Consider the following 16817-nt stretch of genomic DNA (forward strand, 5'->3'; position numbering starts at 1 on the left):
ATACAGTACATTTTTTAAATTAATAAAAGAATATTATCATAAAACAAAAAGAATTTATTTTCACAGCAGTTTATCTCCGATAGACGAACATTATACATCTTATCCTTAAGATTGCTTATAATTACCAGTGCTTAATACTTAATCCATCGATCTTATTCGAAACAAAGTTAGTCGAATCCGCTGCCCGGTTAATACAATTTTCCTATCAGCGTCCTTCTCGAATCTATCCCTCTTTGGCGATATTCGTGGCTGGTGGAGAGCCACAGAGGATAACGGTGGTGCTGACGACCGTTGTCAAGAAGAAAACGCAAAGTAACGCTCGATCACTGACTAATGCGACTTGTTTCCAATCTAATTCCATTCGTTCGCGACGGTCTTGTTCCGCCAGACGCTTCTCATTCCTGTCGATCGTCGCATGCACTCTTCCCAGCACACGCAACCATTGCGCTTCAAGGCTCTCTTTACCAAGATCTGCATCAGATTTCTTTTTAAGTTATAGAGATTAAACTGACAGAATTCGATATATCTTTACAAATAAGACTCACCTAAACTAGGACTGCTGCTGTTACTTTCCTCTCTTCTGGTTACGAACTTGGGCGACGATTGCGACTGGGCCAGTTCCGGTTTGCAGTGCAATGGACAATTGTTTTTTCTTCTGGGAGGCTCGACAGGGTCCTGATGCAAATTGTGTACAGGAGAATTTTATCTGAATCCATCGAAGGATGAAGATCAACTACATAAAATTCATATAGTAGGGATTTTTTGATTCTTCCTACTAGTTGTGATTTTTCCTGTACATATACACTGTATCCTTTGGGCCATTTTTAACCGAATCGTATTCTTCCATCGTCAGAAGAATTGTGAAATTTAAAGAAAATATGAAAAAATCGGTATTACATAATACGCGTGATTTCTCAGCCAAATATAATTTTCTTCTCTCTGTTATCCTGTACGTTGTATCGTATTAATAAAATATTTGGCGAGCAAATTATTTAGAAATAATTTATTCCTCAAATAGGTTTTTAGAATTTTGTTAAAATTGTTTAGCAAATAACATCATCTCCACATAAATTTATTTATTATTTTATTTAGCGTGCCCAATCCTGACTCAGATAAACCAAGTTCCGCTATATCGTTCACAAAAACGTCGAAGAAAAGCAATATCTAAGTATTTTCACTACGAGTACATCTTACCGATCTCTTTTCCTCCTGGAAATTAAGAAACACTATCCTGGCGAGCTTGTCCAAGACCAACGATCGAACGATACCAGGCACTCTGGTACCTTGAACGCCACGATGATGAAGATTCAATGTAACTACCGCTAATCCCGAAGCGAAGGATACCAGGCATATGCTGACTCCGTAATAAAGACCTGAACATGATAATATAATTAATGACTAGGCGAATATAATAAATTAACCATTAAACTAAACTAGTTGTCGCTCCATAGAGCGTCACGTGTTTCTGTATAAATTAATTGTCTAACAAGCTTGCAATTACGGAGTTACGCGTTGTACGTAGCCGACTCTTTCATACTATGCTTTTGCAACAGGGTAAACGCGATTCTATTGCGTTTCGCACTGGCACCGCAGGACTTTCAAAGAGGACGCCTGGGAGTTTCCAATCAAACTCGGTTACACTGACAATGTTGATACCATTAGCGATCATTGTTCAATGTTTACGCAAATCCTATGGAGACAGGCTGAATATCAAGCAGAGCGAAAATATGAAGATTGAAAGTTACTTTTTCCATGACATTTAGAAAAATAATGTCAAATCAAATCACAAAAATGTCAGCCTTTGGTATCGTCGTTATTAAACACATACGTGTATTCGTTATTTCAAATAGTAATTTTTTATTTTCATTTCAAATACATTTGCTCAAGACAAATTTAACCCTGCTTCGACCCTCGAATTTTTATACTTCAATTTTCTTTCATTATCGCCTTTTGTATTAGCAAACAAAAAATATTTGTAATATTTCAAGAAGATGTTCGACATAATATTAAAGCGTGGAATCACGCATACCAATAGGATTTTTACATATTTTGTTTAGGCTGAAGATATTTTATATTACATTTTAACGATAGAAAAATACAATTGGCTCGAAAATGATCGAAAGGATCATCAGCAGGGTTAAACGATCTATGCTCAACAGCTTCGTTTCCATTTACCCCAAGATAATTATCGTTCTTTAAAGGCACTCACTTATCAACGGTGTTTTCTCCGTGGGCGGCAGTGTCTCGCGAATAGTCATTAGGAAGACTGTCATGGAGAGAAGCGCCGAAATCCCGAGGGTGACCTTTTCCCCCGATTCAGACGGCACGTAGAATACCAACAGGGCTGGACAAGCGGAAAACGGAATTAAAAAAGAAGTTCGAGCTCCGCCAGTGGTATTTTTCGTCATAGAATATCGAACAGAGGCAGGCCATTCTTAAGATCACTACGAGCGCCAAACTTTTTCCACCATTGTCAAGGGAGGAAATAAAAAAAAAGAGGGTCGAGGAAAAGTCCCGCATAAATTTCTCCCATCGAGTAGTGGACGACTCGAGATCCATTGTTAACCGGCTGTAATCGTGTTCGTTTCCTTACAAAGATTCAAATACCTTTGCCATGGGGAAGAATAATTTTTCCATAGATTAAAAAAATTGTGACTTGGAGCGTCAACCTATCGTACGGTGGCTTTACGATTCGAGCGTTTTAATGAAATTTCCTCTCCAGATTCGATAAGGACGCTTGACCCTCTTACGGATAGGTGCTGCATTCTGCCTGAATAATATGTATCGTCGTGATATTGCAAATTACTCTCATCCTCTCAAAGAGATTGTCACTAGAACAATCAGTTTTTATTACATACCTGTAAACAATTAAAACACAGTCGCGTCTCGTTACAGTGCTAATGAATTTTCAAAATCCTCTATATCATATAATACAATATATTAATAATTATATTATACGATATATCAAGCAGACGTTCAAGTTTCCAATTAGCCAACCAAAATGAACTTCTCGATAAACTCATTCGATCTTACGAACGATACTCCACATAGCTGCAGATGCGGGTGCCAATTTTTTTTCCTTTAAACATCCAATAGTAAATTTTACACACGTTCTTGCCGTGTAGTCGCAAGAAAAAGAGGATTGCAACGATTTCGACGGTTGCAGTGTTAATTAATCTTAATAATTGTAGGATGAAACGTGAAACATAAAGCAGATGAAGGATGCTCACCGACACTGTTGATGAGTATGCACGGAAGGATCAAGTTGAAGACGTAAAACGTGGGTCGTCGTCGCAGTCGTATCTCGTAAGTAATATCTGGATACGGTTCCAGGCAGCAGGAGTAGTATTCGGTGTTTTTTCTCGCGGAGAACTCAAGCAGGTCGAATTCACCGTTTGCTTGGTAATTGCTCACGTCTCCCTCTTCGCTTTGCCTCTCCAGCTCCAGCTGCATAAACAACATTCTACGTTTTAGTTCTCCAATAACAACAACAACAACAACACGATCCAAGTGCACACACCATGCACAAGCGCAAGAAACTGTATTTTACTCTTGGCATCTTGGCAACGAACAATTATCTCCCTCGAGGGTGGGAATAGATTCTAGAAGCTAGATTAGAAGCGTTAAAGCGTCAACTCGAATTAAATCCAACGGAACAGAACGGAGCTTCTGCGATTACGTGTCAGTATATTTCGAGCGGACAATCGGTAGACAGATGCTGGATAAGGCAAAAACGAACCGACGCGACGCGGTGAAATTATATTCGACGCGATGGGGATGGTTCTATTGCGAAGTGGAACTATATATTTGCAAAAGAGAAATTTCAAAGCGAACGGATCAAATTTTTTGTACCTTTCCCTTTATTCCTGTTCACTGTGCTTCTGCGGATAAAAAGAGAAATTGTACGAGGTGTTTGAGGGTTAAACAGCCGAACATTGTCAGTATATTCTATTGGCTTGGTCAAGCAACAAACGTTATATTAACACGAGTCATTAACGTTTTAACAAAATGTTAAAAGTAAGAATTATACCGACTTAACAAAAACCGATTTGTCTTCGTTAACTCTTAACCGTTTAAAGACTGTCACGGGTGAAAATTCGCAACAACAGTTTCGATATTATCATTGGCATTATCGCATAATGATATAACGAGTGTGTCGTTACAGGATAATAGTTTTCGATTAGGAGACGTTCCAGTTAACAGGTTTTATGACCAATTTAAATGGTTTTCTCCGGATAATGGGGAAAAGGCCTAAGAAGGAACGTATTTCCAGCGTTTTAGATTGCAAAAACGTAGCGACACGCAAAATGTATTCAATGACGGGGGTGAGGGAGCGGATAGGAAATGGGAAAACTCTGTGAAAGGATGAGTTCGGGCGTCGAGGTTCGCCGATACGGAGAAACGGCTCGCATTGAATTCTTCTCGCATTTGGGATTAAGCTGTTCGATTTGCCCGAGCCATTTTTGCGACATCCCGAACCGGCATTTTCGATTTGTCGCTGTTAAGCGCCTCTGGACTTTTCAAAAGATCGAACCTATTCTGATCGTGTTGGAAAATCTGTCAAATTTCCTAACGTTGCCTTTGTTCCACCATTTTCCTACAAATAAACCAGAAAAATGTTCGAAGAATATAGGTCTATCCATTCTCATTTCTTTTCTTCTCTTCGTCATTTTATTCTTTTCTCTTCGCGTCTCTTCCTTGCTTTCTTCTTCTTCTTCCGTTCACCTTCTTGCCCCTTTTGTCTTCGTCCTCTTCCTTCTATTCTTTTCTTTCCACCCTCTTTCGTTCCTCCCTTTTCCTCCTTTTTCTTTCAATTTCTTTCTCTTTTAATCCCATCTTATCCTTATCTCTCATTCGTTCCCTACCCTTCTCTTCGTTCTTCCCCTTTACTTCCTTCTTTACCTTCTTTTTCAATCCCTTCCTTCCTTCCTTCCTCCTACTTTTCAGCAGTAGCTCGTCTATATGCAAGCTCGATTAACGCCTTTGCAGTTACGTTGAGCTTTTAATCCGGTAGGAAGCCACAAAATATTCAGATCTTTAGGACGAGACACGTATAAAGGGAAAAGGGATCAGATGACACGGCAAATTAAATCTGATACTTTTTTTTTTAAAGAGGAAAACCTGAAACGCGGTTCCCTCAGATTGATAATCACGAAAGATTTTTAGAACAGAGATGTTGGACATCAATGTCAAGTGTCAAGGTTTCGGTCAAACTGATTGCCTGCGCCACCTCTCTAACACAGCGTGGATATTTTTATCGTCCAACGGATGGTCCTCCGTACGATATATCACTTTCTCATCTGCATACCGTCCCAAGAGAGGAACTGCGTGAAATTGAGGGCAATACAGTGGAGAATCTGGCCGATGCAGATCGCACACGTTGTCGGATTAAATCCCTGACCGGTATTTCTTAAATGCTCCACCAGGTATACACATTTTACGCGCGAATTTACATATACAAGTGTTTTAAGGAAGAAGAGTCTTCAATTGCGAAAAAGTGCGAATCAATGAAAAATTTACTACCACACCAGCGACAAGTGTTTCATCCTCGTTAAGACAAGACTTGGATACAATGTACACGAATAAACGTGTACAAAAAAAAAGAATCTCGATCAGAGAACATTCGAAAATGATGAAAAAATGTAGAAGCCTGCCCGTGACACGTGTTTCGTTCCCGCTAAAAGAAAAAAGAAGAATCTGTACAAAGTAAGGAAAAAGTGTGGAGAACACAGTAGGGTAATTTTAGAATCGATGAAGATTTGAATAAAATATACGAGGACGAACGTGTTGGTTGCTCGTGGGTGTCAGCACGCGCTCATAGTTCCGTGCAGCTTTTGCTCGAGCTAATTGCGTGGAAAACTGCATTCTGCCTTCTATCGACTGAATTCGCGGCGTCGAGATTGCCCGATGCCTTCAGTATCGCCGTCTCTAATTTTTGGCCAACCATCGCCTGCAATTCCTTCGTTTCTTTCAAGCTTCCGTGAAAGGTAAAAGTTTAATATTATGAAGTAACACAGAAGCAGAGGGATTTCCAGGTGGATGAAGAAATAAACGAAAGGAGCTATAGAGACGTGATCTTACTTGGTATCCATCGTACGTCCAGGAGGCCCATTTCAGGACGCATCGTTGCTCGTCGAAAGGGAAGAACTCTACGTTGATGTCGCAGCTGCTGCGAAATATTCCATGGCTCAACCACACCACTTGCCCTGTGTGGCTGACTATCACGTTCGTATTGATGACTGCCGAGCTGTATTGTGGATCGGCGCTATAAACAAAACCAAAGGATATAGGCTAGTGACGGATGGAAGAAATCAGCGCGCCCCTGCTGCTGCCAATCAATACCAAAACTTCTATTTTGTAATATAACGCTTGACTGGCCAGAGAAAATTGTACCGGTAGGAGCCCATTTATTCAAACTTATTGCGAGATAAACAATATTGATGTAACTAGAGCTCATATAATAGCAAGTCATTGATTCTTCCTATTTCTCTTTCTTTGTTCCTATATATGACAACGGTTTACGGTTAGATAAATGCAGTCAATGGCAAAAGTTCATTTAATTTTAATCCAATAAATCAAATAATTTAATTTAACAGGTTTCTTGACCTTTTAAGGATACTCATCTCTAGTACGAAATTTAAAGCAGAGAAGGATAACGATAGAAAAACGTGATTTAGTGGAAAAGGGAAGAAACAAACGCAAGAGTACCAAGCAACGATACAAGATATAGAAATTACGTGAATGCAACATCAATGAGAAACGTACATAAAGCAACATATACATTAATTGTGATGCTTCCATATCTCGTTAAGATACAAAGCGCGTATTAAAATGATGGATACTTTCTAGAAGCTCGTTATACGAATCAAAGAGATAATCAAAAAGATATTTTCATGATACAAAAGAAGATTAGACTTTGTCATAGTGTTGTAGATGCTTAGAATTTCTTCGAACTTCGATTCTACGATGCAACTCAAAATCGTACGATCTACGTGAAAGAATAAATAACGAGAAGAAAAATATTAAACAAATTCTTAGCAGCAACGTAGAAATATTTTTGTAGGTAACTGTGTATGGTACACGTGTTCGTCTGCCACCGAGATTCCGACATTCATAATTTTCTTAAATCTAGTACCATCGTAACTATTGCAAAAATGAACTGTATCTTACATGACATTCTGCGAGAGAAATCGCTTACTTGTTGTACAGAATCGTGTCCGGTCTCCAGACACGGTTGTAAGGAACGCGGATCACTTGAATTCCAGCGAATTCCGAGGCGTTCCATTTCAGGTGATGGTCCGTCCAGGTTTGTGTCAACCAACAGTTGGTCGTCAGTATCTGGTTCTTCTCGTCCTGTGACAAAAATCACCGAAAGAAAATAAAAAAGATAACCATGGAACGATGCAAAAGTAAAATTCGTCGTCATACGAGGAAAGAAAGAATCTGTTGCTAACTAGTCAAAAAGATACGACGGGTGAAAGATGTCTCTCGCTAGATGTAAGAGAGACAAATCTTTGAAAGTTTCCATCCAGCTCTGGCGCGTTCTTCGAGTAATTTGTCTTGGGTATTTCCGACTGCCCAGCCTTGACTATCTCCCACGAGATTTCCAAGCTTCTTCCTCGAATTCGAAGTCCGCAGCATCGTCATTACGAATACGGAAAGAAATATATGCATGATAATGATTATAAATTCGTACAAAGACTCATAATCAAACGTCGTTTCAATATCTGAATATTTTTGCAATGATAACAAAAAAGCTGAGATTGGTCTCATCTAAAATTAACGATGAAGTAAAATCTCTTTTGTGCCATGACGAATAAATTTCTATCGAGAAACTCTTCGATCTGTTGAAAAGTAACTGATAAATGGCCATCAATTCTTTTTTTCTTTTTTATTTTAATTAATCGTAGAAACAAATACGATATATGATTTTTGTACGATTTTTCATGGATTTCCGCTATCTGGTGCAGATTAAAGGAAAAGGTCGCTGCGCCTCGTTATTGATTTGAATATTCGAAATATTTGATCAATTTGTGCGAGTCACTGTATTTCCCGGTCTAAATGGCCGCGCACCGCCGGAATGCCGATACTCCTGCCGAAGTCGAAGTTAATACGGGTTTCAGCCCGACCTGAATTTCCCATTTTTCAACATGTCGAAGGAACAAGCAACGTCCATGCACGAATCGCTTGGCAATTGCCCGCTTTGTACACGTTTTTACGATTTCCAGATTATCTCGGTTTTCACGCGACTGCATAATATTTCCGCCGCCATCAAAACCAGAGTACGAATTTTCTTCGCGTTTAGCATGCTCGAGATGTCGCGGCCGAAAATTCTCGTTAAGCGCGAGAACATTGAATTTCTTGAGAAATTGGAAAAATTGACTGCCTCGAAGAGAAAGCTCGTGGAACAGCGTATCGTTTGAAAAATCACTTTTATATCGAGTTCTCGAAATTTATCGTCCAGAATAAATATGATACTGTGCAAAAGTCACATTAATGACGACGATTAATCACGCTTCTAACCCTGCTGCGATTCTCAATTTTTTAATGTAGCGATCTTTCGATCGAAAACAGTTTTATTCAGGCGCTCAGTGCGGATGACTCCAGGCGATGATCTGGTCGCTCAACGTATCAACAAAAAAAAAAAAAATTTTTTTTTTATCACACTGAACAGCCCTCGACTTGGGATCCGTGTTAACGTGTTAATGTTTCAAGAAAATCTCTTCAGCGTGTTAGATCGGTGCTTGGTACTCACCACGTCGATTATGTGATGAAGAGAAAGGCCAAAGACAACCGACAGGGGTTGGGAGAAATTTTTAGCTGGTCGTACACCGGCGTCGTACCCATCGAGCAAATACTTCGTCAGTCTGTATTCGTGTTCATCCCCAAAACCTGTAAAACCAAGCATGCACGGAATCTGTCCAATATTCATGGGAATTAAATTTCGTATATCGTAATATACATCACACCGTCCTCGCAGTAATGGATTTTCTTTGTCGGCATAGATTTTCCACGAATTCGTTTTCGTTACTCTTGTTTCTTTCTGGTTTAATGCACGCTACCGCCATTCCTAAATATTTGGAACCAGTCGTTATCGCAAATATATAAAATATACTTCAAATAAAATTCTTTGATCCCAAGTTTCGCTCTTCGTCTTATTTCAGGCAAATATAGTTAACAGATTATCGATGAAAGAACAAATTGTAATTTCACTGTAAATCGAAAATTGAATTGTTAAATTTTATTGTAAATTAAACCTTGTCGAACGATCGAAAGATAGGGAAACGTTTAACCGATTTTGTCTTCGGACGAACAGTTTATAATATAATTGGAGTTGATAGCGAGTATCATTTCACAAACTCTATCTCTTCTCTAATCACGAATCGAATTCCTTTCTTTACATCAAGGATGTCCATTATAGCGTTTCCCATCCGTAGGTGGAAGCGTTCGTTTCATCAAAGTGGCCATTGTGTCTTGAAACGCGGGAAGCCTTCTCGTAGATCAGCCAAGGTAGCTAATCTACGGTTCATTTCATCTTTTCTCGAAGCTCAGTAGGCGTTGCCTTCGCAACTCAATTAGATAAGAGATGTCTCGCTGAAGACAATAGTATACTAACCAAACAGAATTCGCTAATAGTCGTCAGTTTAATTAACGAGGAATATAATCCTGCAAATCTTCTACGGTCTTCCAAAGATTTGCTAAATCCGAGAAAGACGAGTTAATTCGTCACTCGAGTTCCTAATCTCATGGATATAACCAATCTTTTTATTTACAGATCTGCTATTCTTCGATGAGTCGCATTATTAATTTTGCTACAAATAAATTATATCGTATTTATGTTTGAAGAACATAGAGGAGGAAAAGGTAACGAGTCATGTTTCGTGTCTCCTACAGAAAATGAAAAAATTCCAAATACATCGTCGTTCCACAGACAAAATTCTCTTTTCTTTTCTTCTTTTTTTCTTTTTTTTTTTTTTTTTGATCTTGAAATTAGATTCTCTCATTTTTTGAATAATTAAAAAATATCGATCGTCATAACGTTAGCCGGGGCTTAAAAAGATTTTGTAGCTTTATCACCCATTATGAAAGAACTCGATCTTTTAATGAACTTCTCTACTTTAACGAAAGAAGAAAAGGAAGAGCAAAATTTTTAAACAAATGAGCTGGTTAACAGGTTAAAACTACAGTATCCTCTTCCTTCCGCGTAACATTAAAAAGTTTGCGCTTTAACGTTTCGCTGTCTCCGCAAATTCTCAATTCCAATGGAGAACTCTTGGACAAGAGTAGCTGTCCGAGTCTTTGAGAGGTGTAAGGTCACGCGAGTAACACACGGTTCAGGGAATTTCCTCCCCAACCCTCTTATTTCCGATCGTTAAATGGACGTCACATATCGCGGTATAGCCTCCCCGCGATGTGGAGGCGTTCCTCTTTCCAGAATCATTTAACAGTCCACCTTACCGTCGTTTTCGACAGACCATTGTATTTGCCAAAAAACCCGTTCATTAGAAAAATCTCTCTTCGATAGTTCTTCCTATGGATTTCTTTGCCTCTTGACTCGTACATCTTATTAGCTCATTAAAAGACACAAGTTCATTACGGAGCTGATCGAGTGAAAAGTAAAGGGATCTAATTTTAACGTGGCCAAGTTTTGCCTGCGCTATAATTGAAGCGCGCGTAACGAAAATGACCTTTGTCCATGTTCATTTTACGAACTCCCTGGTTCTTTTTACACTCCTGGCATGAATCTTGCACAACTAATTCATCAACTAATAGCATTATTAAACTGATAAGTTACAAGTTATAAATTACATAGATTTTTTACGATATTATAGTTTTTATAGTAATTGGATAATCATATAATTTAGAATTTGCTTGGTAATAGACATTTTCTTGTAATATTTCGCTTGTTCCATTGTCAAACTTGTTAGTGTTGTAAATAGACCGCGGATTTTTCTGAAGATTTCTATTTTCATGATCCCGATCGAAGAGATGAAACCTAAAAAACAGAAATTTCGTTTGTTCCATAAAATATTCTAACAAGTACTTTGGATACTTCGCATTTCTATTATATTCTTGCGTATTATATATATATATTCTATATATATTGTATAGCATATTTAATAATAGTGCAGCAATTGCAATTATAAATATAATTATAATTAAAATATGGTAATATTTCTGTACCTTTTTAATTTCCCACGTATATAAATCCATGAAAATCCGCAATCTAATTATAAGGTTTCCCGATACGGCTAACTCTCATTAGTAATATTTAATTGGGTTGTGCAAGATAGACAGCCTTCGTTTTTTACACATTTTGCGAATATCCGTAATTTCCAAGAGAAATTGAGCGTATCGAAGCGTCGTGTCGCGGAAGAACATCGAGTGCTCTCGAACACGCTTTTCAACATTTAAAGACGACATTTAGGAAGAAGGGGGAAAAAGGCTCGCGAGAATCCGCTTTTTCCTTTACAACGAAAATTCTATTCAGCATCACGTTGGTCTCCGACGGTGCGGTGATAAATCCGCGCATTCGGAACAATCAGCGCGCGAATTTTTCCAAGCCCGGAAAATTCGACTTGCTGTGCGAACCGAGCACTCTTTTTTCCTTCTACATACCCTACAATATATTTCGATTTCTATGTGGTAATTCACTAAAAAATTTCTGTTTGACGCACTTTGATGATTTTTGCTCGATTCTACTCGATTCATTTGCGCGCCTTTAATTTAAAAATTTCTTTTTTATTTTTATATATATCAGCTCAAGTGCGTTTCAGCACAATACAGCGATCTGCGTTAATATCCGAGCAATATGGCATTGGAGGGATACCAGAAAACGCAAAGTTTATTTATTTAACACTGTACTTACCAGGTCCAGTTTCAAAATTTAATTTGAAGCTGTACGTTCATTGTTATTTATTTTGTTCATCTAACTTTATGCAAATTCTCGCGTTATTTGATTAATCAATTTCTCACTTTTTGGTTGATATAAAAATTTACATAAAGTTAAACGAACAAAAGAAATAACAATAAATGCACGATTTCAAATTCAATTTTGGAACCGGTCATTTAACCGGGCCTGCTAAGGTTAGTGTTAGTGGATAAAGGGTTTTAGCGAAATTGAACATCGCTATTTGCATAACGAGTAAGTTACATTATACATATGCAACATATATGAAATATATTTCATATATAAATATATATATTTATTTATTATATATTCTGTTTATACGTATCATACATCCTACATTACATATATGTATATATTTTACACAAAATTAATATAATTTACTCATTATCCAAATAGTTTCGCATGTCAAACTTCGCAATTACTTCATCTGTGCTTGTCAAACACAAAACTAAATTGATTAAATAAATAAAGTTTACGTTTCTATTAATCATAGAATACGTATTTTAATATATTAAAATACAGTTCATTCGGTAACGCTATATACTTGGACACCATGGTGTCCAAATATTAGCTAACATTAGGTAAGTCACTTTGCTCAGTAAATTGATCAAAACGTGTTGTGCAAGTATAATGAGAAGGAAGTACAAAACATGATAATATAGCATAGTTTCAGAATATATACGTTGTAATTGATACCTTAGATATATCTTGGATAGATCTCGTCGTGTTTGCTGAGCGTTTAAGAGGCTGATCGAATCGTAACGATACTTGTGCCAATAATAAAAGTTTATATAAGAAATAAAGGGACTGGAGTACGCTTGTATTCGTATTTAAAGCAGTGATACGAAACGAGGGAAGAGAGGAAGAGAAGAAGAGCAAAGGGAATATTGAAAGAAGGTTTCCCGATAAAGCCGGACGCTCGAGGATTCAATTTGATACCGTCGAGTGTCCGCGAATTACCGTGCAATCCAGGATACGCCGGTGGAAAAACTCGGAATCGAGCATCGATACACGATCGATGCCGGAAAATGCGCGAAACGCTCTTCATTCTCGCGTAGCATGCGAGCCGCGATTCTTTCATACGAACGAGACGAGGGCGACGAGAGTCCTCGAAAGACTCTACGACTACAAAATGAGAAAAATCCTTCGCACTTTTAACAAAATACCCGAGCAACGACGTCGAAGATCCTTCGATATCCCCCGAACGAATATAATTTCTATCGGTGTTCCCTCTTCCTTGCATTTACCGTAGGGAAATTTCGATGGAAAAATATTTTATTTTCTTGTACCGTAAGTGGAAACGATATTGCACGATTGTATCAGTGGGGAGTTAAAATTTATGATCGTTTCTCGAATATCGAAACTCAGACAGTGCAATTTGAAATATTTCTAGAAAAGTAAAGAGCAAGTGCGTGTAATAAATATTCTAATATTGAATACATGCACGAATTCTTTATAATCTATGTAATCTATAAGTAAAATCATTCTTGAAGTAATTCGATGATTCGCCGAAGACTTTTCAATTTTGTCTCTTTTTCCCATAAGCACCTTGATACAGGGATTGGACAAAGATACACCTCCTATATGTTATGTATATATATATATATATATATCATATAAGGGGTGTTTCCATTATTTTTTCCACTCCCAGTACTTACACGATATATCTCTATCTGTCCCTAATCGTCTCACCTTTCATATACATATATTTGTATACAGCACTGTCTTCGCCGTTATATCTTTTTATACCGGAGGATTTTCTATACCGAAGGATTTATCCTGTAAAGAAGTAAACAAACCAGTAAGTATGCTGCGTACAAATATCCCAAGGTACGTACGAAAACTCGAAACAGCCTCACCGTAGAGATCATCTTATTTCCCTTTCCGTAAGACAAAACTTTCTCAGCTCTCGCGTTATCAAAAATTCATGCTAACTTCTCCTAAGGAAGTAAAATCGGAAAGTGCAAACTTACCGCGGAGTCGTTAGCGAGCAATTACCTTGATCCTTGATACGTACTTCTGGTCGTTTCGGTTCCACTTCCGGTCGCAACTAATAGAGATAGCGTGGTAAACAAACAGATCGATCTGCTTGGTGGGAACGTTACGAAGGAGTCGGATTTCCGGAGGGGTGGCGATATGCAAATCTCGATGTTCCGATTAGGAATTAGCAACGGCGGAGGCGCAACCGTTGCAAGTGTTTACACGGATGGCTAACGCTAACTTTTGATAACGAAGTTCGGCTTAGCTTTAACCGAACGCTTAAAGATTGTCTGGCAACTTAGCTAAGCTTGCTCTGGAACGTCCAAAGGCAAACTCGGCAGCGGTTTCAACGAGTGTTGCCCCGTTCTTACACTTCTTTGTGCGTTTAATGGGTCGTCTTCGCCTCGTGGCTACACGTATGCAAATCGTAGATTTATTCCGACCGTGGTTTCACACATAAAAGTTATGTTAGCCCGCCAACACATTTGCATCGTACACGGAGTTTTGCATTCGCCCTTTCGACGATGTGCCTTAATCCGATGCTTTGGTTTACCGCCATAATATCAAGAATACCTCGAGTATATCGTTCGCTATCAGACAACGACGAACAACTCGTGACACCTACATAAGCTATATCTATACCAGAGGCACTTGTGGTACCAAACGACACCATTGGCCTTAGAATTGTTCGGTGGTCGAACGTAGGGCAGCTCCAGATCGTTTATTTTTGTGAAAAGAAGTCGAAGCGTTCCTCCAGATATCTGCAACTCGCAGCAAGTTACGAGACCATTTGTTATTTGCATCCTAACGAGAAAACGCTTCGCTCGTCCCACGCGATAACAAGACAAACATCTCGAATTGAATAGCGCGACATTGCGACATTTTCCCTAAGTTTCCCTACGTCACGAAAGAAAAATCTACGTAGCGAATAGAATACTTTTCGAGGGAATGCTTCGGTGTCCAAAGTTTGGCACAGCTGTCTGTTTGGAGTATCCAATGAAATATTCACGAACTCGAGTCTATTTTCCGTAGATAGAATACCGTGTATTCGCAACAAGATGAGGTAGAAAAAATTTCAGAGCGATCGAACGAGTCCGAACGACGAGGCAAGACACGGCCGAGAAGATGGAAATTGGCCGGTGAAATCGAATTCGAGAGACGATAAACATTTTGTCGAGCCCCGTTTAGAGGCGAGCGGGAAAATTTTCGAAAGCAGGAAAGCAGCGTCGTTTCTAAATCAATCGACGCTTGGAAAATTTGTACTCGGGAAATCTTATAGGCGGAGGCAATTCGGTTATCGGTACAGACAGAAGGAATTGGCCTTAATCACAAGGCCGGTGTCCTTAATCGGTGTTTTCCTTTCGACGTTAACTACGCATCGAGATTGAATCTCGTGTGCAAACGAGATTATGGACTTTCCATTCGGATCTATTTGTTCTCTCTAAGATAATCTTGTCCGATAATCTATTTTCATATTTGATCGAGAAAAAAAGTGGGAAGATTATAAAGAAGTAATAAAAAGAATCTTTTTCTTATCGTATGCAACATAGATGTTCGAAACTTAAGAAGAGAAAGTTCAACTTTGAAGAAAGTTCTGCAAAAACGATATCTATACAAAGTAGATCGTGCCATTCGAAAAGGCTGTATCAACGTTTGATTGACAATAACTCGATTCTTTTGTGTCTCCTTTAAAATTTCTAGAAACACTCGACGAAAATAAGAGACATCTACATTAAATACTCAAAGACACATGAACATTTAATTCATAATAATGCAATTCCTTTTTTTTTCTTTTTTGTTTTTTAAACTCGATTGAGTCAATGAACGAATAAGATCTAGGTGAAATTTTAGTTAGATATTTGTAAAATTTCGGTTGATTTCTCGTGAAATTTCAAAAGAAAACAAGCGTGAAAACCGAATGTACAGAAAGGATGAAAAGAGGAACGACTTACCGTTCCCGAAAATGATGGCCAGAACTCCGTAATGAAAGAACAGGACCAAAGGCGACATGGAATTGATAGACCACTTAAACGCGAGACCGCCTGTCCTCGACTGATGTCCGATGCTTTTCAACCACCGTGCAATTTCGACCCTGAATCCCGCGCTACCCCTACCACCGCCACGTCCATTCCCAAGGAAATTCGCGCAGGCGTTTCAAACAATGCAGACACGAATGTTAAACAAACTGACTGCTTGTACAAGGTTGAAACCATTCTGGTGTTTCATGCGTTCGCGGTCGATCCTCCAAAGAGCAGCTCCACTTCCGTCGATTACAAATTTCGTTCGATTAGTAGACCGCAATTAACCGCTATGATGAAATTAAGCGGAGCTTTCGTCGCTCCAAATTGCACAGACATTCTCTTCCTCGTTATCTATGACCAATTTAAGCTCGAGATTAGTTCTGTGGTATTGTTGCAAGAATTAGAATAGAATGAAATTTTTCTTCAACTTTATATTAAACCCTACTGCGTTCTTTGCAATTTTGAAGATAATCACGTATTTTTATAGTTAACAAACTTTTTAACTGTTACAAGATATTATTACAAGACAATCACATTTATGCTATCACGGGTGAAACTTCATCCCTAACACATCTTTTTTGATTTAGTTTAGATATTAACAAGATCGAAGGAAGCGATAAAACGTTTTATTATTATTCAATGTTAGATGAATAGAATAAAGAAATTATTTCCCGCTTTTGTTCAGTACTGTACGTTAAAATTCTTCTTAAAACGTTAACAATCCTTTTACTTATTAGGACAAAAATGAATAACGATTGAAGCAAAAATGGATACATTGGGATATAAAAATTCGAGGACCGCAGTAGGATTAAAGTATTGAAAATTAAAATACCTTTCTTTTCTACTTCGATATTCTATAGATGATAGTTTGAGGAAAGAATATTGTTGGAACCTGGCAATTTAAA

The 16817-nt window shown here is 38.3% G+C and overlaps 1 protein-coding gene across 1 annotated transcript; it reads right to left on the minus strand.

Moving 5' to 3' along the window:
- Window positions 1-36: 36 nt before the first annotated feature.
- On the minus strand, window positions 37-16104 carry LOC117230829 (neuronal acetylcholine receptor subunit alpha-10-like). The gene is given in 10 exon segments (XM_033488686.1): window positions 37-471; window positions 546-675; window positions 1195-1373; window positions 2210-2344; window positions 3231-3447; window positions 6082-6265; window positions 7199-7353; window positions 8756-8892; window positions 15844-16008; window positions 16011-16104. Coding segments are annotated over 10 exon segments (1644 nt in total). The 3' UTR covers window positions 37-223.
- Window positions 16105-16817: the final 713 nt, after the last annotated feature.

The sequence above is a fragment of the Bombus vosnesenskii genome, unplaced genomic scaffold, assembly GCF_011952255.1.
Source record: "Bombus vosnesenskii isolate JDL3184/JDL3185 unplaced genomic scaffold, Bvos_JDL3184-5_v1.1 scf7180000013267, whole genome shotgun sequence".
Lineage (NCBI taxonomy): Eukaryota > Metazoa > Arthropoda > Insecta > Hymenoptera > Apidae > Bombus > Bombus vosnesenskii.